The sequence below is a fragment of the Patella vulgata genome, chromosome 3 (assembly GCF_932274485.2).
Source record: "Patella vulgata chromosome 3, xgPatVulg1.2, whole genome shotgun sequence".
Classification (NCBI taxonomy): domain Eukaryota; kingdom Metazoa; phylum Mollusca; class Gastropoda; family Patellidae; genus Patella; species Patella vulgata.
This window is the reverse complement of record NC_065881.2, coordinates 7,085,384-7,109,190: the sequence shown is the minus strand read 5'-3', so window position 1 is coordinate 7,109,190 and position 23,807 is coordinate 7,085,384. Positions and strand designations below refer to the sequence as shown.

General features: G+C 37.8%; 1 protein-coding gene across 1 annotated transcript in view; it reads left to right on the top strand.

Moving 5' to 3' along the window:
- Positions 1 to 6,749: 6,749 nt before the first annotated feature.
- LOC126815887 (baculoviral IAP repeat-containing protein 7-B) overlaps positions 6,750 to 23,807 on the top strand; it is a 57,339-nt gene continuing 40,281 nt past the window's right edge. The window contains exon 1 of the mRNA XM_056099474.1: positions 6,750 to 9,633. Coding sequence (XP_055955449.1) covers positions 6,775 to 8,523 — 1,749 coding nt within the window. The 5' untranslated portion in view covers positions 6,750 to 6,774 and the 3' untranslated portion in view covers positions 8,524 to 9,633. The remainder of the gene's footprint in view (positions 9,634 to 23,807) is intronic.

Genomic DNA, 23,807 nt, shown 5'->3' with positions numbered 1-23,807 from the left:
CATTCGATATAAACCCCAGATAGAACACTGAATAGCCTGAGAAACACACCGAATATCCTGAGAAACAGTCATTTCACGAATCCCGATGACACGTGACATGCATTGGTTGGAATTAGGTCAAACCAGCGATACTAGATTTAGTTCTAAGTGTCGTTTACCGTGATGATTATTTTTGATACACATGCTGACAGAGGCTTACTCTTTAAATTATTGTTGTTATTATGGACGGCTATTAATAGTCGTACGGAATGTTATTTTAAACCAATTTCAATTATGGTTGTCACCATTACCATTTGTAAGCTACATTACGTGAAATAAATATGGAAAATTATTTTCCTTTCAGTCAGTGTTAATGTTTGAGTAGACTTGATTTTGGGGTTTATGTTCTAAGTATGTACAATATATAACTGAAAGCAAAACCGTAGACAAGTAATGACTTTCTCATTAAAAAAAAAAAAAAAATACAAGGCCGCCCTCCCGCCCCAACAATTTTCAACAATAGCCAAATTTTATTTTGCACCATCCTCTAGCCAGCAATGAGGTAAAAAAAAAAAAAAAAGAAACGCCCCCCCCCCTACAGTTTCAGCTGTCAGTTGCCTGAGAAACAAGACATTTATTTTGTGTAGCCTAACATAAAGTGTTTTAAACCTGATTTATATAATATTTGCATATTGCCTGCACAATTAATTGCCATATTTCTTTATTTTATCAATGTCAAAACGTCCCCAGTATAATTCAGCATAACGGAGAGAGAGAGAAGAGAGAGAGAGCAATGGGATTTAACGCCCACTCGACACAAACCAGGTCATTTCGGGACTAAAACATGGTTCAATTTTATTTCAATAATTCGCTTGCGGGTAGAGGACTTTAGCAGTGCGATGAAACCGGAGGATCCGGAGAAAACCCACTAGGACAGGCGACCCTACTCCTTGTCACGTACAACCGGGGATTCGAAACCACGCCAGTTGACTGATTGACAGGCCTTATAATACAGCGTGCACGTGCTAACCATTCGGCCATCCACCCCCCCCCCCCCACGTGACGTTCCCCTGTCCTTTATGGTTTCTGCATTTTGCTTTAAATCAAAATTTAACCAATAGCATATTCTTTGTATAGGATGAAGGCATCGGGTGTTTTCACCAATATTTAATTTTATGTCAACTTCACAATTGTTAGTATAAATATAGCATTTACTTGACAATTATCGCAATTTTCATCTGGAGCTAAATCGAGTTAGTGCAAACTGTTTGCTTAGAACTATCTGGATTTGTGTTCCTGGTGTTATAAGCTTTCCAAAAATGTATAGTTTGTTTATTTGGAAGGACCATGCAGCGGAACTTCACGCTAGAAATTTTGGCTGCAGGCCTATTAGAGGAAAACATATTAAACTTAGTTAGCTCCGCTTGATAACAGACACTAAGCTAGTTGACCGACATTTTAAAGATACATTCCCGGTTAAAAACTGGGGAATCCAGTAGTTTTCTAGTAAGATTGGATATTTCTACTTTCCATATGTCCCAAATTGCCATAGTTTTATTGGAAATAACCACCCGATAAATACCTTTCTGGGAACGTAGCTTTTACGTCCTAAATCGACTTAAGTTTATTTAGTCCTTGTGTGTATGACAGATGTGAAACTGAGTAGAACCGCATTACAAAACAGTATATCAATTTTTGGATATGGCGGTCATCTAGGACAGAGATCAATTCTCGAGGAATGAATTAGATGGATCTCTGAGTGCAGAATGAGAAATGAAAATGAAATGAAATGGGGCTTAACGTCCTACTGTTCTGCTCCTAACCTGGGCTAATGAAGACGGGCGTACGCCATACAGTGTGCTATGAGGGAAATTTTGCCCGGGCAGCGGCGCTATGGCCTACTCTTATATCGAATTCCAACTGCCAAGGGATCTTTTAAGTGCACGCCAATGTGTACACGGGAACTCGGTTTTTCGTCCCATCCCGACGACTAGACAGCTGTCCTTGTCAGGCCCTCCATCCTGCATCACTGACAAGGGGAAACCACGCCGGAAAATCTGAATGAACTTTCTCGGACAATGCAGGGATCGAACACCCGACCTCCAGGCTAGCGAGCTAGCGTCTTAGCCACGTGATCCCCCGTGCAGAATGAGAGGAAGAGAGAAGAATAGTTTAACGTTTACTGAACACAAACTAGGTCATTTCAGGACTAACATATGGTTCCATTTTATTCGGTTAATTTAGTTGCGTGTATGGGTCGTGAGCAGAATGAGGAAACCCGAGGACCCGGAGAGAAACCACGAAGTAGGACAGACGACCCCACACCACTTGGCTCATTGACAGACCTTATGACCCGACCCGCACGCGTTAACCTTTTCAAACGTCGAAATCCCCAACAGAAAGAAATATACAAAGGTCCGTGATCGTTATTAGACAATTAACAATCCCATAATTATTTTTGGAGAATATTTTTGGCAGACCTAACTGGCCTTTACAAAGCGCAATAATGACACATTTTCTAAAGATACAATATGGGAGATTACATAAAGAGCTGACAGTTCCCACTATAATAATTAAAAACTAGATAATGTAAAGGGGATTTGCTGAAAATTTCTGTCAAATTGATCCACTCTGAACCGAGAATTCAGCGATAGAATTTTAGGCCTAGCCTCTATCATCATTACTAAAGTCGGTACGATAAAAAAAAAAACATAGTCTCGATTATCCATTTCATGATTTAATCATGAATGAAAGTTGAGCAGCAAATCGGATCCTAATCCATAAATATTGCAGGTTAGCGATGACATCGAGAGCTGATTATGGTCTGGATAAGTTAAACATACATTATGCAAGAGCTAAATCTGTCTATTGCAGGTCTTTCTTTAGGCCTGAAATGTTATCTAAATTATTAATTAGACATTAATTAACCTATCCAGACCATAATCAACTCTAGATGGCATCGCTAGCCTGCGAGCTTTGGTTGATTATGAGCCGATTTAACGATTAAATTGATAATCGAGACTATGTTGTTTATCGCACTGACTTTAGTAATGATGATCGAGGCTATAGGCGGAAATTTCAATCGCTTAGTTCTTGGTTCATAGTGGATCAATTTGAATGAAATTTTAAGCAAATTGCCTTTACATTATCTAGTTTTTAACTACTATAGTGAGAACTGCCAACTTGTTATTGAATCTCCCATAATGTATCCTTAATTAATGTCTAATTAATAATTTCTTTAACATCTGAAGCCTAAAGAAAGACCTGCAATAGGCAGATTTAGCTCTTGCATAAAGTATGTTAATAAAGTCCAAATATAACTATTTCTATTTCAGTTGCTTATGTCAAATCATTTGTATAAAATCTTGGGAATCATTCTAGCACTTAAACACCCACATAAACATTTGAAATATGTTCTACTTACGCACGGTACTTGGGAATACTAAGTTGACATCCTTTTACACTATTTGTCGGGAAATGTCGGCCCAATTTCAACTAAATTCAAACTCAACCATTTCTAGGGTGTAACAGTGATATATATAAACGGGTTTTTGAATCCGATAGTGTCCACAAGCTAAAAACGTTATTTTTCATACAATCAGGGGACCATAATCCATGAAGTTGCGTCCGATATACGCGAATATGGAAAGGAATCGAGATCTTTGGGTTATAAACATATATTTCAAGTTTCATCAAAATCGAATAAAGTTTTTACCCCATTTTGACGAAACTTGAAATATGGGTTTATATCCCAAAGGTCTGTTCCTTTTGATATTGGCATGTCTCGGACCCGTAACTTCATTCCGATAATTTGATAGCCATTTCCATTAATAATATTAGTGAGGCCGAGTGTCAAGGCCGTCTAGCTTCTTCAAAGAATATTGAAATGACCTAGTTTGTGTCGAGTGGACTTTCACTCATCTCTCCCTCTCTCTCTCTTTAAACTTGAAGAACAGGAAACAGAGAGAATGTGATGGGTTTAGCGTCCACTCGATAAAAAATAGGTCATTCGGGACTAACATATGGTTCACTTTTATTTCATTAATTCGGTTGCGTGTAGGGGTCTTTAGCAGTCGGAGGAAACCCGAGCAATTCCACGAGGTAGGACAGGCGACTCAATGCCAGACCTTATGATCTCACACGCACGCGTTAAGCTATTGGAAAACCCAAATCCCCAACAGGACGCATTGTGTAAGATATTGGATCATTATTAGACAACCAACAATCCCATATTTACTTTGACTAATGTTTTGGCCAAACCCAACGTGCTTTAGAAAGGGATTTTTTGACGGTAGACATTAAACATACATTATGCAAGAGCTAAATCTGCCTTTTGCAGGTCTTTCTTTAGGCCTGAAGTGTTTTCTAAATTATTAATTAGACATTAATTAACTTATCCAGCCCATAATCAACTCTCGGTGGCATCGGATTTCTCCGATATTAAATAGATTAGAACAGTTCAGCCATATTTTGATTTAAGCTAAAAATGGAGGAGCGAGACTTAGCTTCGAACAACCAGTACGGTGGTTGAAATTATTGCACACGTCTTGTCAAACCTTCAAAGGCTAATATCTTCGCTCGCAATTATTCATTTCACATTATCTATTTTCGAATTAGTATAGCAAGAATGGCTAGCTCTTTATCTAAATCTTACATAATGTATCTTTAACTTAAAAGTAACCTTTCACAATAGTCATGCTTGTGCATAGCGTCAAAGAAGACTGTATTCGCGAGACTAATTTCAAAACATCTTTTATTACTTGTAATAGCTCAAGTCATGGGGTCACGGGAAAATAAAATACTTTGTGTAATATTTCTTTAATATTATCTGCTTTAAACGCTGTTTTTGTTATTGTTTGATTATTTGTCACAATAATCTTTGTTGGTGAATAGTTCGTTTTCATTTATCAAAATGAATACCCGTTTTCACATTAAATCAGCCGACACTAAACATTGTGTCTCATATACAAGGCTCTCCGCAATGACACTTCGGTATCGGTTCAAGAACCCCACTCAGTAATTAAGCTGAACATGCTAGGAAAGAAATGAAATAGGGGTTAACGTCTTGTTCTGCTCCGATTGGGCTAATGAAGACGGGCGCTATGAGGAACATTTTGCCCGGACAGCGGCGCTTAATGTCTATATACATATCTTAAAGTTAAAGATACTGCAAAAATACATTTTAGGTATGGGATTGCACGGTTCGGTTCACATCGCAGTTGATCCTGTTATGCGTGTGTGTTAAATACCTTTATTTAACGACCGCTTCCCCGATCGGAACAGTGGGACGTTAAACCCCATTTCATTTCATTTCGCTCCCCCGCGAGAATGGTTTGGATTTTTGTTTTGTTTTGGGGGCTTTTTTTGGTGCGGGGGGGGGGGGCTGTGCGGATTCGTCACTTATGATTCATAGTTTTTCAAATTCAAATATTTTCCATTCGTTTATTTTACCTTATCTATATATTCACAGATATTTTATATGTAAATAAATTTCCCCAAGTCTTTACCGGGTAGGCTTATAATACATGTAGGTGACGGAATCTCTTGCAACACATTACATACTTACGATCTATAACATTAATGCTCTTTGGTCAAACCTTTTAAAAGAAAATTCTCCTCAGGCTCATTGCTTATTTTTAACAACGAGTTCGGAGAATTTGAGAACAAATAAGTGCTATTAATAAAGGTGTGTAATCTTGGTATAGAAAGATCCGGGTTGGACCAATGTGTCGTATATCATGGCTCAGACCGACTCTAGCATGGGCCGGTTTGAGAGAACCCCCATCCCCGATAGTGCTTTAAGTTTCGTCTGCAATATTCCCTTTTTCACCCAAAATGTTAATTAGTTGCCCATGTTCTGTCGTTTACTTGTTCTCTTTAAGTTTTTCTTATAGTCAGCGCTGTTTTAGTTTTCAAGCACCTGTTGTATGGAATAATCTACCATTTAGTTTAAGATGTTGTAGATCTCTACATTCTTTTAATAAAGAACTTATAACAACTGTTAACATGTCCATAATCTTGTGCTGTACCATAAAGTCTGTCATTGAGTCGACTGGCATGGTTTCGAATCCCCACGGTTGTACGTGACAAGGAGTAGGGTCGCCGGGTCCTCCGGTTTCCTCCCACTGCTAAAGACCCCTATGCGCAAGCGAATTATTGAAATAAAATTAAACCATATGTTAGTCCCGAAATGACCTAGTTGTGTCGAGTGGACGTTAAACCCCATTTCTCTCTCTCTCTCTCTCTCTCTCTCTCTCTCTCTCTCCATAATCTTGTTGTTTCTTTTATATAGAGAATCTCCTACTTGTCTTCTTTCTTTACTTTATCAACGAGTGTTGATATTTTTAGATATCATAAAAGACGAGTAGGAAATTTTATTTATCACTCAATCCTTTCTTACATGCACTTTTACTGAACCTAATTACATTACGACGCAGTGATACATCACTTTTTGACAGCAATTCGACCATTGCAAAGTCCTTTATATTGACCCAGTGTTTCCATGAAAGTCAATTAAATAAAAATAGTTCCTTTTTTAATAAGGAAGAAATTATTTTTAATAAAAAAAAATGAACTGTTCTTTCAAAATTAAAAAAACGTAGTTCCTTTTTGATTGACCAATCAGTAGATTATTACATTTATCACACAAGCGATATCTACTGTAGAATGTATTACTGGGTGATAAATATGGTTACATTGTCACTTCTAACGACACACTATAAATATGTTGTAATAATACGTCTCTTTTTATTTCACTTATATATACTAACGTTAAGCTCGAATCACTTGTTATGCATGGTATGTATATATACGTTTAGGAATACCCGATTTACTATACCTAGTATATCATTATCAATCTCCATAACACAAGCACAGGCAGTCGTTTGCACTTGTCGATTAAGGATCACGCCACCGTTATTTGTAGCTACGCGTTCAATGTTAGAGGCATCTGATAATGCATCGGCACCGCTTCAAAACCATAGGTCTAACGGTTTGCTCAGATCGACAACGCGTGGATGCAACAGCACAAGCACTGAGCTTGAGCGATTGGAAACGTATCGATCATGGAGGCGTGGAAACGACCCTGCTCCCTTGACGCTGGCACGGTGTGGATTTTACTCTACTTCTAGAGATGACGAGGTTCGATGCTGTGATTGTCTGATGACTGTGAAGAATTGGGCAGAAAGGGATCATCCTTACATTGAACATTACAAATTAAACAAGCGTTGTATATTTGTTCAAAAGTTTCAGGATAGAGTGTCACGCTTTCAACTTACTGGTTATCCTAGTACTGGTGTATCAAAATTGGCCGATTATTCTGTTCGGATTTCTTCATTTGCTACCAAGGAGCACCTCTTCATCAACCAAAATAAAGTGGTTTTATCAAATGCTGGATTCTATTATAAAGGACCAGGGGATAAAGTGATATGTTTTGAGTGTGAACTTGTACTGAAGCAATGGGTATCTTGTGACATACCAATTTGTGAGCATATTACATTTTCTCCTTATTGTCCATATGTTAAAGCCTTTCTGGCAAACCTTGATTCAATCCTTGGACTGGATACAAAAAGCCTATTAAGAAAAATGGAACCACACCATTCGCCAAACGGGGGACTTGGATATCTGCAACAGACTACAAGAAATTATTTTGACTCTCCTCATCATCAACACAGACTCAGTACGCCGACTTCATCTCAAATTCAAGACATCAAAAGCCATCCATCTATTTTTGATTACACGCAACCTACTGATCGATCATCAGCAACTCAATCTGGTACGCTTGACGGAGAAATAAAGGGACTACAGGCTACAAGAAATCATTTTGACTCTCCTTATCATCAACACAGACTCCATACGCCGACTTCATCTCAAATTAAAGACATCAAAAGAGATCAATATATTATTGGTCATACCCAACCTACTGATCGATCATCAAAAATTGAATCTGGTACGCTTGACGAAGAAATAAAGGGACTATCAGTCAGTGACCAAATAGAAGTTGTTGTATCTATGGACTTCGATAGAAAACTCGTAGAAAGGGTTGCCCGGGAACATCTTGATAAATCTGGAAAAGGCTTTGCACATGCTGAGGAATTATGTGCAGCTGTTTTGGATGCCCAGGAAGATACATCGTACAACTTAAAACAATCTATCGAACGGAATACTGAGAGAAACAGAGAGAACCGTCAGGAGAAGGTTGACGAATCAGGCGACCCAGTTGTTGATGAAGGTCTCGGTAATTCTATAGGTTATTTCGATAATAAAAATCCTGCATCTAATAATGATTATAACTCACCAGTAATTACACCGTCCAACACTCATACCTATGTGGATGAAGGAATCGGCAATTCTTTAAGCTATCAAAGCCAGCAAACCCACGAAAGAGGTGTCATTTTGTGTAAAATTTGTTTAGACAATCCTGTTGAAGTGACTTTTCAGCCATGTGGACATCTTTTAACTTGTAATTTATGTTCTGGACGTGTAGATAATTGCCCTATCTGTAGATGTATTATTCGCGGCCGTGTTAAAACTTATCTACCTTAACGTAAAGCTGACTCATTTGCATATTTCGTTAAAATACCTAATATCGCATGGGTTAATCCACGTACTCAGAAGGATTATTTAACATTTAATTTAAAAAATCACGAACCGTTACTTTAATTATTTTCAAATATTTATTTATTTCTAGATATTTGACTCAGTGTATCTTGAATGTATATTAAAACTGTTAGATACAATTTTGTTACCTCTTTAAATAGTGGAAAAGTTGCTCATTATAAACATACCAATAAAGTTATTAATTAGAGCGCGAACGTTATCAATACTATTACTTTCACTTTCGATATGAATATACTTTTTCATAGAAAATTATACAACGCATGTATTTGTTATTAAGAAATTAAGCGATCGATATTACCATATGTGGTCACGTTATATCAGGTTATCAATACTATTACTTTCCCTTTCGATATGAATATACTTTTTCATAGAAAATTATATGACGCATGTATTTGTTATGAAAAAATTTAGCGTTTGATATTACCATATGTGGTCACGTTATATCAGGTTATAGTATAGCTGACATAACATATTAATTAGATATTGTATACCATAATTGGCGTACCATGATTTGGGCAACGTGCCAAGCGTACAGTAATTTAATTAATTCAAATATTGGACCCGCGTGACGTATTTCATTGAAATGCACATGCTCGATAGTGCCTGTATTTTAAGTTGTTTTATGATCACCGGCAAGACATTATGTAATATATACATATAACCCTTGGGGCTAACGCCTCCGTGCAATATAAATATAATACTTAATGTTTCGCCCTCGACCAATTAACTACACATAAAGCAGGATATCATCTGCATAGCTGACATCTCACAATGATAATATTTCCTGGAGGATTTTATATTTGTGAATTTGTAAACAGAAATTACCCGTTGGGAAGTACACGAGGGTAAATTTATAGATTGTTTTAGATTGTTTCGTAGGAGATTGTATATATGTGATCATTCCCGTTTTTTTCTGTGGCTTAATTAATATATTGATATTGCACGAGTGCCTTAGCACGGGGTCTTTATCTATATATTACGTAATGTCTTACACGAGACCTTTAAACATCTTAAAATACAGACATTATATTTTATGTAAGTTCTTTTCTTTTTGTATATTTTTATGCAACTTTTATTTTTATGTTCGAGTTTTAAATCGCACGATATACTATACTGTGTCATCAATAAATGTCAAAGTTCAAACGATTTATTTTGCCCTCATACTTGTTATAATTTTAGTTGCATTCCTTCACGTTACCAGTCATATTGTGAAATCAGTACACGCCTGAGCGCAAGCTTGATTCTAAAGTTATTCAATAACCCTTCCATTAATTTGCTTCACATACCTCAATTATCCAACTTCGTCTCTGTTAAACTCATTTGATTTTCGCCTAACATTCTTTGTTTCATGGGGATCACGTGGCTAACGGGGTAAGACGCTGGCTCGCTAGCCTGGAGGTCGGGTGTTCGATCCCTGCATTGGCCGAGAAAGTTCATCCAGATTTTCCGGCGTGAATCCCCCTTGTCAGTAATGCAGGACGGAGGGCCTGACAAGGACAGCTGTCTAGTCGTTCGGATGTGACGAAAAACCGATGTCCCATGTACACATTGGCGTGCACGTAAAAGATCACTTGACAGCTGGAATTCGATATAAGATTAGGCCGTAGTGCCGCTGTCTGGGCAAAATTTCCCTCATAGCACACTGCATGGCGTATGTCCGTCTTCATTAGCCCAGTTCGTAGCAGAACAGTAGGACGTTAAACCCCATTTCATTTCATATCACAATGAACCAGGTTGAGCACAACAGTCTATATATACATTTTTTCACCCCCCCCCCCCTGCCTTTTGTCTCCTTTTCCGATCTCTACTGTGTCTCATCTAACAGCTTCCTTAGTTTGACCCATTTGCATAACCCCCGTACAAACTGCTCCCACCCCCACACCACCACCACTAAGGACTAAATTTTCATCGCCCTAAGTCAGTGCTTCTTTGGGGACTTAACCTCTCCCCCAAATTCTTAAATCTTCCCAATAATCACGTGCCCTAACCATATTACGACCTTGATGATAAGAGCTGTTGGCCTTGATGATATCTGCAGTTGGCCTTAACATTTATATTGTACCCGACAACCCTTTGTGCACACTGATCACCATTGAATATTTACTAGGCCGCTATAATCAATGATACAGATAAGATCGGTGTGGGTTACCGGGACTGCACGTATTTAAGCCCACCCGTTATTTAACCCATGGGCTTAATAACGGGCTAAAAAAACGTTTTTAAGCCCATGGGCGTAAATTAGATTATCGAATTAGAGTGGTCCCCCTTAATGGATGTTTGTTGATATGTTTGATGTGGTGCACATGCATTCCGTTTGCGGGGATAAGATAACATTTTTGAGAACTTAATGACGCCAAGTTAATTGTTAAAACCAAACTTGACAATTTTCATTTTTTTGGAGAGATCATGAAAATGCTGTCTTTATTAAACTTTGAATATTCTACATGTTTTGATTGTTTTTGCTAGTTTTTCGTTTTTAAGCCCTGGGCTTAAATTCGACTAAAATGTTACCTGATGAAAACAGGAAAAATCCGTATTTAAGCCCTGGGCTTAAATACGTGCAGTCCCGGTAATTAGCTCGCACTATTTAACTCTTTCCCTTCTGCAAATTGTAAATTCTAGAACATTTTGTTGAAGTATTAGAAAAATAAATAAAGTTTATTATGTTGATAAAAAAAAAATCCTATTTAGGGTAACTGGGTACATAAAATGCGTAAAAGGCAACGTCTTGTGTAAACAATGTACGCGTCATTGAGCTAATGATCGACGCCTCGTGATGTGACGTCACATATTGAAAGCAGTCATCTTATAGAGTTATAAGACAACTTTCGCAATACCTCTGTCAAACGGACCGCCTCTTCTGTCGACAGTATGATAGTCCATAGATCTGGGGCCTGTTTTACGATATTTTAACTAAGATAAAATCCAAATTTTTAAAATTTGATTGGATAATATTAGTTTGATTTTAGTGCTTAGCCAATCAAAATTGAAGTATCCACTAAAATTTGGATTTTATCTTTAGTTAAGATTTCGAGAAAAAGGGCCCTGGTTTTAAACGGAAAGCCACGCAGAATGGATAACGGAATGGAATGGGAACAAACTGTATCATGTTACTAAAACGGCCTTCGTTTCGAATTTATAAGGGGAGACAACGCTATTGTATATATTTAAGTCCATTTAATGAATGATTTGTATTGTTTAATGGTCGAGAGCGAGACATTAAGTAATATATTGTAACAACATGAGGGCCGTGAGGCCCGAATGTTTTTACAATATATTACTCAATGTCTTAAGCTCGAGACCATTAAACAACTTAAAATACAGACACTTGCACGTGCTTTGCAATGAAATACGTCACTCGAGTTCAATATTTTACGAAGTTACGCTTGGCACATTGCCCGTACGATTATTTGAAATAATGGTACTCCAACATCAAAGGATGACGTCACATCTGTATTTTAAATATAAATAATGTATATATTTCTAATTCATTTATATTTTATTGTATTATCAAAATCTATAGTATGTTTCACTGATTTTCAAATATGTATAACAAGTATATGTTTTTACGTTTGTTATAATTACCAATATTCGTTCTACGTTCCCGGTAGATTTAAGTTGCTGTTTGATTTGTTCCATTGTGTGTATGTTCCTTTTCTCAATCTCTGTTATCACAAATAGTTTTACAATATTTACATTATATGATATCAGCTTTACATATAAACTGATATAACGTTAAAGATAGATTATTTATTAACAAACATCATAGAAGCCCTTGTAAACTACATTATATGATGTCAGCTACACAATGACATATAAACTGATATAGCGTTAAAGATAATATTGAACGTTAAATTACTTATTAACAAACATTAAAGAAATCCTTGCAAACTACTGTGAAAGCTGAACCTTTCATAGTAATATAAGTACAAGGCGTTTCATTACCGTTCAGTATTTACAAAGATATGATTAATTGAAAATTCAATCGATCTGTGCTGCTCCCTATGTAGCAAGACGGCCGCCATTGTTAATTGCCCATTTCCCGTGAACCCTATTGCTGGGCCTGTTTTAAACCAGATTGAATCAAGGACGGGACATTATCCAATCTTATTAAAACACATCCTAATTCTTTTCGTTTTTTATAGTTCAAAATTGAAGCGAAGGATTAGCCAATGAAACGGTCTGTTACGGCGAGTTCTTCCGGTGCGATGCACGGAACTGTGGGTAAACCACTAGAAACGTCAACGCTGATAGACTAATCAATGAGGGTCAAAAGCGAATTTTCAGTACAGAGAGAGAGAGAAATGGGGTTTAACGTCCACTCGACACAAACTAGGTCATTTCGGGACTGACATGGTTTTTAATTTTATTTCAACAATTCGCTTGCGCATAGGGGTCTTTAGCAGTGGGAGGACCCGGAGAAAACCCACGAGGTTGGACAGGCGACCCTACTCCTTGTCACGTACAACCGGGGCGTCGAAACCACGCCAGTCAGACTCATGACAGACTTTATGATACAGCGCGCGCACGCTAACCATTCAGCCATCCAACCCACCCAATTTTCTGTACAACCGGTCAAATCGTCATGTAGTGAAGGCAATCGAAAGTATAAATAAACGAAACGCAATGTAGATTTGTATTTTAATCAGATTTTGGTATGTGTATTTTGAATTTGTTTTCTTCAATAAATGTTAAATAATCAAGCTGATCAAGTAAATATTAGCGTGTATTAAGCCAGAAGAAATTTGATAGTCTTATTTCTATATACTTACGTAAAACTCTAGTTAATGCATGACGTATATACACGCCTTTTGAATACCCGATTACTGTTATACTAGTATATCATTATCAATCTCTGTATCACAAGGCCAAGCAGTCGTTTACACTTGTCGAGTAAGGATCACGCCACGCTAATCGTAGCTAGCTTTCAATGTTAGAATGCTCTGGCAATATATGTGCACCACTTGAAAAATATGTGGTCAGATGTAACAGCACAAGCACTGAACTTGAGCGGCTGGAAACCTATCGAGCATGGTGGCGTGGAAACGACCCTGCTCCCTTGACGCTGGCACGGTGTGGATTTTACTTTACTTCTAGAGATGACGAGGTTCGATGCTGTGATTGGATTGTCTGATGACTGTAAAGAATTAGGCAGAAAGGGATCATCCTTACATTGAACATTACAAAATAAACAAGCGCTGTATATTTGTTCAAAAGTTTCAGGATAAAGTGTCACGCTTTCATCTTACTGATTATCCTAGTACTGGTGTATCAAAATTGGCCGATTATTCTGTTCGGATTTCTTCATTTGCTACCAAGGAGCACCTCTTCATCAACCAAAATAAAGGATTTTTATCAAATGCTGGATTCTGTTATAAAGGACCAGGGGATAAAGTGATATGTTTTGAGTGTAGAATTGAACTGAAACAATGGGTGTCTTGTGACATACCAATGTGTGAGCATATTAAATGGTCTCCTTGTTGTCCATACGTTAAAGCCTTTCTGGCGAATCTTGATTCAATCCTTGGACTGGATACCAATATCCTAACCAGAAAAAGGGAACCAAATCATTTGCCAGACGGTGGACTTGGATACCTTCAGAAGGCTACAAGAAATTATTTTGACTCTCCTCGTCATCAAAACAGACTCCGTACGCCGACTTCATCTCAAATTCAAGACATCAAAAGAGATCAATATATTGTTGATCATACACAACCTACTGATCGATCATCAACAACTCAATCATCTGGTACGCTTGACGAAGAAATAAAGGGGCTATCAGTCAGTGACCAAATAGAAGTTGTTGTATCTATGGACTTCGATAGAAAACTCGTAGAAAGGGTTGTCCGGGAACATCTTGATAAAACTGGAAAAGGCTTTGCACATGCTGAGGAATTATGTGCAGCTGTTTTGGATGCCCAGGAAGATACATCATACAACTTAAAACAAACTATCGAACGAAATACTGAGAGAAGCAGAGAGAACCGTCAGGAGAAGGTTGACGATTCAAGCGTCCCAGTTGTTGATGAAGGTCTCGGTAATTCTATAGATTATCTAGATAATAAAAATCCTGTATCTAATAATGATTGTAACCCACCAGTAATTACACCGTCCAACACTCATACCTATGTGGATGAAGGAATCGGCAATTCTTTAAACTATCAAAGCCAGCAAACCTACGAAAGAGAAGGTGTCATTTTGTGTAAAATTTGTTTAGACAATCCTGTTGAAGTGACATTTCAGCCATGTGGCCATCTTTTAACTTGTAATTTCTGTTCCGTACGTGTAAATGATTGTCCTATCTGTAGATGTATTATTCGCGGCCGTGTTAAAACTTATCTACCTTGAAGTAAAACTGACTCATTTGCATATTTCGTTAATTTTTCATGGGCTAATCTACGTTACTGTGTACTCAGATTGATTATTTAACATTAATTAATTTCAAATATTAATTTATTTCTAGACTTTTGACTCAGTGTATCTTGAATGTATATTAAAATTGGCAGATAAAATTTTGTAACATCTTAAATAACACAGTGGGGAAGTTATAAGCATACCAATAGAGTTATTAATTAGATGCTAGCTCACTAGCCTGGAGGTCGGGTGTTCGATCCCTGCATTGGCCGAGAAAGTTCATCCAGATTTTCCGGCGTGGTTTCTCCTTGTCAGTAATTCAGGACGAAGGGCCTGACAAGGACAGCAGTCTAGTCGTTCGGATGGGACGAAAAACCCAGGTCCCGTGTACACATTGGCGTGCACGTAAAAGATCCCATGGCAGTTGGAATTCGATATAAGAGCAGGCCGTAGTCCGGGCAAAATTTCCCTCATAGCACACTGTATGGCGTATGCCCGTCTTCATTAGCCCAGGTTAGGAGCAGAACAGTAGGACGTTAAACCCCATTTCATTTCATTTCATTTCACTTTCGATATGAATATACCTTTTTATAGAAAATTATATGACGCATTTATTTGTTATTAAGATATTTAGCGATCGATATTACCATATGTGGTAACATTTTATCAGGTTATATGTATAGTTGACATAATATATTATTAGATGTTTCGCAGTCGATCATTAAACTACGCATAAAGCAGGTTATCTCACAATGAAAATACTTCCTGTATTGTGTTTCGCTTGGGGGATTTTATATTTGTGAATTTGTAACTAGAAATTACCAGTTGAAAAGTACACGAGGGAAAATTTATACATTGTTCTAGTTTGTTTCGTAGGCGGTTTTACATATGTGATCATTCCCGTTTTTTTCTGTGTCTTAAAGCTTCGTCTATACTAGGCTTGAAAAAGCCGGCTTTTTAAAAACCCGGTTTTTTCAAAACCCGGCTTTTTCAAGTGTAGCGTCTACACTGACTGAACGGAAAAAGACGATGAACACCGACGTATTCCTTCTTGAGCCGTTTTAACTTGCTTTTGACCTGTTCGGTGGACCGAGAGAAGCCAGCTTCGACTAATTCAGCGCATATAACCCTGTAAATTTTATTGTCTTTGACAGTTCCATCAAACAAAGCTTGAATGTTCCCCCGCCCCCAAATCTCAATTAGCAATAAGCACTCCTCGTTAACCCATTTTAGGTTAGGCATGTTGAAATTAAATAGGCTAGGCTATAGATGGATTTGAGATTTACCGCAATTTCTTAGAACCGGAAGCAATGCCAATGTTATGAATGTACGGAAGCTCGGGACGAATGACATCCGGGTACTTGATAAATCCCGGATTTACCGTCTACACACATAAAATTGCCGGTTTTTTGAAAAAGCCGGCTTTTTGATTTTGAAAAATCCCTCAATAATTGCCGGATTTTAAAAAGCCGGCTTTTACGATTGAGAAATTGAAAAAGCCGGCTTTTAGGAAAAAACCGGGATTTAAAAGGCTAGTGTAGACGGTGAATGCTGCTAGTGTAGACGTAGCTTATATTACGTAATGTCTTACACGAGTCCTTTAAACTACTTAAAATACAGACATAATATTTTATATAGTAGTAAGTGTAGGGGGACTGCACCACACAAAATTTACACAAAAACAAATACACGGAAAGACATCATTCTCAGGAAAAGACAGACAGACAATTCAAAAAAAGTGAATGCATCCGGGGGCTAGCCGTAAGTGTCCACTGCGCTGTACAGTCCCAGGTCTGTAGTGACACAGACTTCACTCAAAGTTTGAAAAAAATCAGGGCCCTGTTTCACAAAAACTTAAACTAAAATCACTAAAATCGATTTTAACTAAAATCAAACAGAAATTTTAAATTTTATGCGTTTCACGAAGATCGATTGTAACTTAAAATGCAATTTTAATAGATTTTAGTTAAAAATGCTTGCGCTCGCGCAGTGCACAATTCCGGCGAGGGCACTTAGGGTGTAAGCATACACGCTTCGTAACTGAAAACTGTTACCAGCTTGAACTAACCGTTACAATACCAATGAGGAGGGTTTCATACGTTGTAACAATGTCTGCACATGGTCAGACAGTCGTAGAGAGATGAAATAAATAAGTTAATTGCGTGTTATTCGTTTTGAAATGAATTAGTTGGTTGGCCTTGAACTTGCATGTCACTTTCGTGACCTTGGCATATGATTTACCCGCAGGCTTCAATAGAAATAATGCGTATCGATATACTAAATCGCTTGAATTTCGTAGTTTATGGTATTTTGGATAACAGAAACTATTGAGAAATTGTCACAAACGTGATATTTCTGACTCAAACGATTAATCTAGACTAAAGTATTGTCGATTTTTAAAAATATTTAATAACTTTTAAACTAATACACGAAATAACCAATGTTCCGATGCCTAGATTTGAAATGTCAGTCCCATGGACACTTTCAATAATAATTTGAAAATGCCAAAGTGCCACACTTCTTATTGGATAATGCCTATCTATCTTACTAAATTAAAATGATTTTTTCCCAATATAAAATACCCTTAGCTCCTGTATAAATCATAACCCCAAAACAATAAATACTTTGCATATGGCGTATCTAGTATTAAAGGACTGACGGAGTTTCGATTCCGAGGTTGTACGTGACAAAGAGTAGGGTAGCCCGTCCAACCTCGTGGGTTTTCTCCGGGTCCTCCGGTTTCCTCCCACTACTAAAGATCCCTACGCGCAAGCGAATTATTGAAATAAAATTGAAAAATGTGTTAGTCCCAAAATGACCTAGTTTATGTCGAGTGGACTTTAAACCCCTCTCTCTCTCTCTCTCTCTCTCATTTTAAACAATTGTAGGCCTACAAAAATATTGTTTTTAGACATTAGATATAAAGTGGATTTAGATTTTTTTGTGAAACGCCACTATTTTAAGTTAAGATACAATTTTAACTTATAATATTATTTTACTGGATTTTATCTATAATGCTTAAAATCGTTTTGTGAAACGCATCTATCTTAAGTTAGGGTGGAATTTTAGTTTAAGACGATTTTAAGGTGATTTAAGTTTTTGTGAAACAGGGCCCAGGAATACAACCCTAAGAATCCACTGTGCAATGCTAGCATGAGTCATGATCTGCTATATGCTACACGAAATACGAATGTAAGCATATGTAGTAAAATTCAACTATACAAGTAACCACATCGGTGAAATGTATAAAATAGTCTAAACCTAATTGCTGTAAAAACAATCAAGAAACGTTTCAGTATTCAATACATATAGGACACATGTTCAATCCGTCAGAAAAACAAAAACAAAACTGAATACAAAGAGAGAGAGAGAGAAATGGGGTTTAACGTCCACTCGACACAAACTAGGTCATTTCGGGACTAACATATGGTTTAATTTTATTTACATAATTCGCTTGCGCGTAGGGGTCTTTAGCAGTGGGAGGAAACCGGAGGACCCGGAGAAAACCTACGAGGTTGGACAGGCGACCCTACTCCTTGCCACGTACAACCGGGGATGAATACAAAGAAGCAAATAAGAAATGTAGACTGTCTCGAAAGACAGCCGTCTGCTGACTGAGTGATATGTTAGAAGGTGATATAAAGTCACAATAATAAGGGCGATATTGTAAGTGCTTTTCTTTTTGTATATTTTTATGCAACTTGGAACATCTAAGACCTGAACAAGTTCGTGAAGCCGACTATGAAAACGCCTATCTTAGCCACCATCATTGATTCTGATATGGGCCAAGAACGTTGCCTCATCCTTGTCGACACACTACCGAGCCATGCTAGGATAGAAAAATGGAGTACTAGAAGTCCCGTCACTCTAGCCACGCCTAGCATGGGCCAGGAAGTCCTACGGCCAGCACTTCAGGGTATTGTGAAGTCATGGTTCCATCTCCTCCTGTTCACGGTTCCTAAAGCTGTCATCCCCTCCATTATCACCAATGCATATTACACACAACCTTCTCCGAAACACACCAAAACGAAACACATCCAACAGAAAATTATACCCTGGAGAAGGCAAATGCACTAACACTCCCTGGAAGTGTACAGCTAGGTCAACCAGTTCGCCCCGGGTTGTGTCTGGTTCACCTTCCCGGGATCTATATCGCCACTGATCGCTCTCGTCGATTGTCTTCCCCTTGAATCACTACCAGGTCTTCCACCAGATGCAGGCGATCACTTAACCTTTCCCCGAAGAGACCACACAGCTACAAAGGTAACGACGAGAAAAATTTTGGTACCTAAAACCCTCATGGCAAAAACCCTGGTTAGGACTTTTATCTTTTCTAGGGGACTGGGAGATCCATAGCTATTCTGAAGCCAAGATCAACCACATCAAACAGATCCTCTAGAACTACATGGGACCTGCACCAGAGGAATTGGTGTCGGGCTCAACAACAGGGGGGAAGGTGAACCAAGGATAGCTTTCCCAACAACTAAGCTCTTCACCACACAGACCCCTACTTCTCCCCAACTCCGACAAGAAAATCCGATCGTCTACCAAAACATTGCCAGCTACAACAAATTGATCTCCACTGCACCTTCACCAAACGCCAACCACTAGAGCCCAGACAAGACCAGAGAGATCGTCAACTGCTGAATGAGGAATTTTAACTTTGATTAGGGAAAGGGAATGAGAAGCCGTCTTTACGACAGACACTTTTCAATTTGAGCGAGACAAAGGCTTTATAATATTCATCCCAACCCCCACAATAACATTCAAAAACTCCATCTCTCAGGCAGCCGATCGCTTCCAAGGATCACCTTCGTCAACTTATGGGGAGTTGGATGGCTGAATGGTTAGCGTGGGCGCGCTGTATCATAAAGTCTGTCATTGAGTCGACTGGCGTGGTTTCGAATCCCCGGTTGTACGTGACAAGGAGTAGAGTCGCCTGTCCAATCTCGTGGGTTTTCTCCGGATCCTCCGGTTTCCTCCCACTGCTAAAGACCCCCTACGCGCAAGCGAATTATTGAAATAAAATTAAACCATATGTTAGTCCCGAAATGACCTAGTTTGTGTCGAGTGGACGTTAAACGCCATTTCTCTCTCGTTAACTTATTTTAATAGTAACAAACCCGGCCGAGGTAAAAAAAAGTATTCACAAAACAGTCCACATAGAAACCACATAAAAATCATTGTCACTAGCCATCCTCAAAATTTTTGACGAAATGAACACAGAAATATCATCCCTTCAAACACCATCACAAAACCCATGTCTTTACCGAGGAACAAAAACAGCATGAAACACCCTAAAAAAGACAAATACATAATAATCAAGAACAGTGATAAAGGCTCGTGTTGTGTCATAATGAATCGCACAGACTATATCTTTGAGGTAGGAAAACAATTAAATTATCCTTAACATTACACTAAATTAGACCAACCCATCTTTAAAGACCGGCAACCTTAATGAACAACATCTCATATGAATTACAAGACAAATAATACATAACACAAAACAATATGATTATCTATCCGCTAAATCTGACTGTCGACAACGACATTTCTATACGCTACCAAAAATACATAAAAATCCAGAAACAGAATGGTTCGTTCCCAAAACATTAGTCAAGGGGCGTCCAATAATACCAGACTGTGGCAGCGAATCATACAACGTATCACAATTTATCGACTACTTCTTATTACCTCTAGCATGTCAACACGCGTCCAACCTTAAAGACACCAAGGATTTTATTCAAAAAAATCAAACAGTTAAGAGTCCCTGAGCACACTACCCTAATATCCATCAACGTACAGGTCATGTAGACGAACATGGACAATAACATAGGACAATTTGAAGCCACCACAATTGGCAGGTTTGACTGTTACATATTGCATATTTAACTCTTGACACTTCGAATCAGTCTAGAAACACGTACACTAACATCTATGTGATTGTCCACCAGCAGCAGAATATCTCTTGGAATGAAATATGTCGCATCCCCGTAGCTTTTATGTGGATCATTGAATTTTTCGCATTCTCCCGGTGGTTCCACTTGGCTCGCAACTCCCCTGAGGTATCTCTTGTGATCGAAGATATTTTGATGGTTTGACAAGATGTGTACATTAACTCCTGACAATATAAATCAGTCTGGAAACACACCCGCATGCATCCATGTGATTGTCCACCTGAAATGAAATGTATTATTCGTGTAGATTATTCATGTAGATGTATTATTCACGAACGTGTTAAAAATCATCTCCATTAACGAAAGCTGACCCATTTGCATATTTCGTTAAAATATCTAATTTCTCATTGGTTAATCCACGTTAATACGTAATGGTTGATTATTTAACATTTAATTAAGAAATCACCAACCGTTACTTTAATTATTTTCAAGTATTTATTTATTTCTAGATTTTTGACTCAGTGTATCTTGCATGTATATTAAAATTGTTAGATACAATTTTGTTACATCTTAAAAAATAGTGGAAATGTTGCTCACTATTACATACGGATATAATTATTAATTAGATTAATTAGAGCGTGAACGCTATAAATATTAGATTTCTAGAGTTGTCACTACATGTATCTTGGTTTATATTAAAATTGTCAATACAATTTTGTAACCTTTTTGAATAATACAGTGGAGAAGTTGTTCATTATTGCATACCAGTGTAGTTATTATTTAGAGCGTGAACGCTATCAATGCTCTATACACGTTACTCTCAATTTAATTACAAAATTTCAAAGAAAAATAAATGGTCCATAATGTTAATATGAAATTTAGTGTTCGATATTAAAATACAGATGTTACGTCACCCTTGATATTGGCAAGGTACATTATTTATAATTGATGAAACATTTTAAATTGCGTAATGGTCTCGTGCAATATCAATGTATGAAACATTAGACTTTCGTGAATTTCACGTGCCGGTTAGTGCCTATATTTTAAGCTGCGTACTGGTCTCGTTCAATATCAACATATGACTTAATAACTAGCACTTGACCCTTAAACCACACATTAGGTCGTAACGGTATATCAGGTTATAAGTATAGCTGGCATCATATAATGTAAATATTTCCTGTGAATAGATATTGCTCACTAGATTATGAAAGTGATATCTACTGTAGAATGTGTTATTGAGTTATAAATCGGGGTATAATTACGTATAGCTGACATCATATAATGTAAATATTTCCTATGTTAGGTTTCGTTTTTATACGCCCACATTTTCATGTGGGCGTATATTGTCGTCGCCCTAGTCCGTCCGTCCGTTCGTCCACAGTTTCCGTCTTCATTAGCCCAGGTTAGGAGCAGAACAGTAGGACGTTAAACCCCATTTCATTTCATTTCGTCCACAATTTGTTTGTGGACACTCGATTTTGACGAAACTTAACTTATAGGTCTATCTCCCAAAGATCTCGGTTCCTTTCGATATTGGCATACACCGGACCATAACTTAATAGATTATGGCCCCTGATTGTCGAAAAATCGAGTTTTAGCTTGTGGGATATCTAGAGGTCACAATTTTCATCTGATTTCGATGCAACTTGAAATGAAAGTTTCTAACCCAAAGATCTTGGTTCCTTTCGGAATTTTCGCATATCGGATTGTAACTTCATGAATTATGGCCCCTGATTGTACGAAAAATCGCGTTTTTAGCTTGTGGTCCTGCTGGAGGTCACAATTATTATCCGATTTAAAAGAAACGTTTGAATATATCACCATTATACTGTAATGATGGTTGAGTTCGAATTTCGTGAAAATTAGATCAAAACGTTTAGACAAAATGGCCACCCATCGTACGCGATTGGTATAAAAATATGGTATATCAAGGTTGTGGACCCTCTAGAGGTCATAATTTTGATCCGATTTGTTGAAACTTGAAATACATGTTTATAACCCAAAGATCTTGGTTCCTCTCGATATTCGCGCTTATCGAAACGTGCTTATCGAATCGTAACTTCCTGAATTATGGCCCGTGATTGTACGAAAAATCGCTTGTTGTTCTCAATCCATCTCTTACAAACAATGTGAGCGTATCCTGCGAATTTGTAAGAAGTATAACTTATCGGGAAGTACTCGGGTCGAAATTTATTTGATTTACATATTATTCCAGATTGTGTCTGTGGCGTAGCAAGAAATTTTAACACCCGGGAGCGGGGGGGGGGGGTCCCGATTTCTGACACTCTTGAACTTTGAAACAGACTGGATGCTAAATATTAACCCGACAATCTGAAAAGTCCAAAGCTCTGGTTTTAAACGAACGGCCTCATAGAATGGATGAAGAAATGTTTTTAATGTCGGGCTATTTGGGGGTAAAGACTAACGCTATCGGATATTTATAAGTCGGGTATCTCGATTTGCCGATGATAAGGGCTCTTGATAATGTTGATGGACAAAGTTTATCACTTAAAACAAAGGTATTTATGTAATATTTAGAAAAAGAGATGGGAGTTCTTATCATCATATAACATATAACATTAATATTTTGTATACCATCAATGACCTAAAGATGTTCAATAGGTAGATTTAGCTCTTGCATAATGTATGTTTAATATATTGATATAAATCATTATATAACAGTATGTCAGCATTAAAAAGTGACGTCACATCCGTATTTAAATGGTAATTTCTTATTAACAAATACGGGTAGCGGCGGTAGCTAAGTGAGTAAGACATCGGCCAGCTAACCAAGGGGTCACTTGTTCGATCCCGGTGTTGCCGTGAAAGTACGACGGGATTTCCGGCGTGGCTCTCCCTTGTCTGTGGTGCATTACGGTGGGCCTGGCAAAGATAAAAACGTATAGGGACAAAAGACACATTGGCGTGTACGTATATGAAAGAACCCTTGGCAGTTCA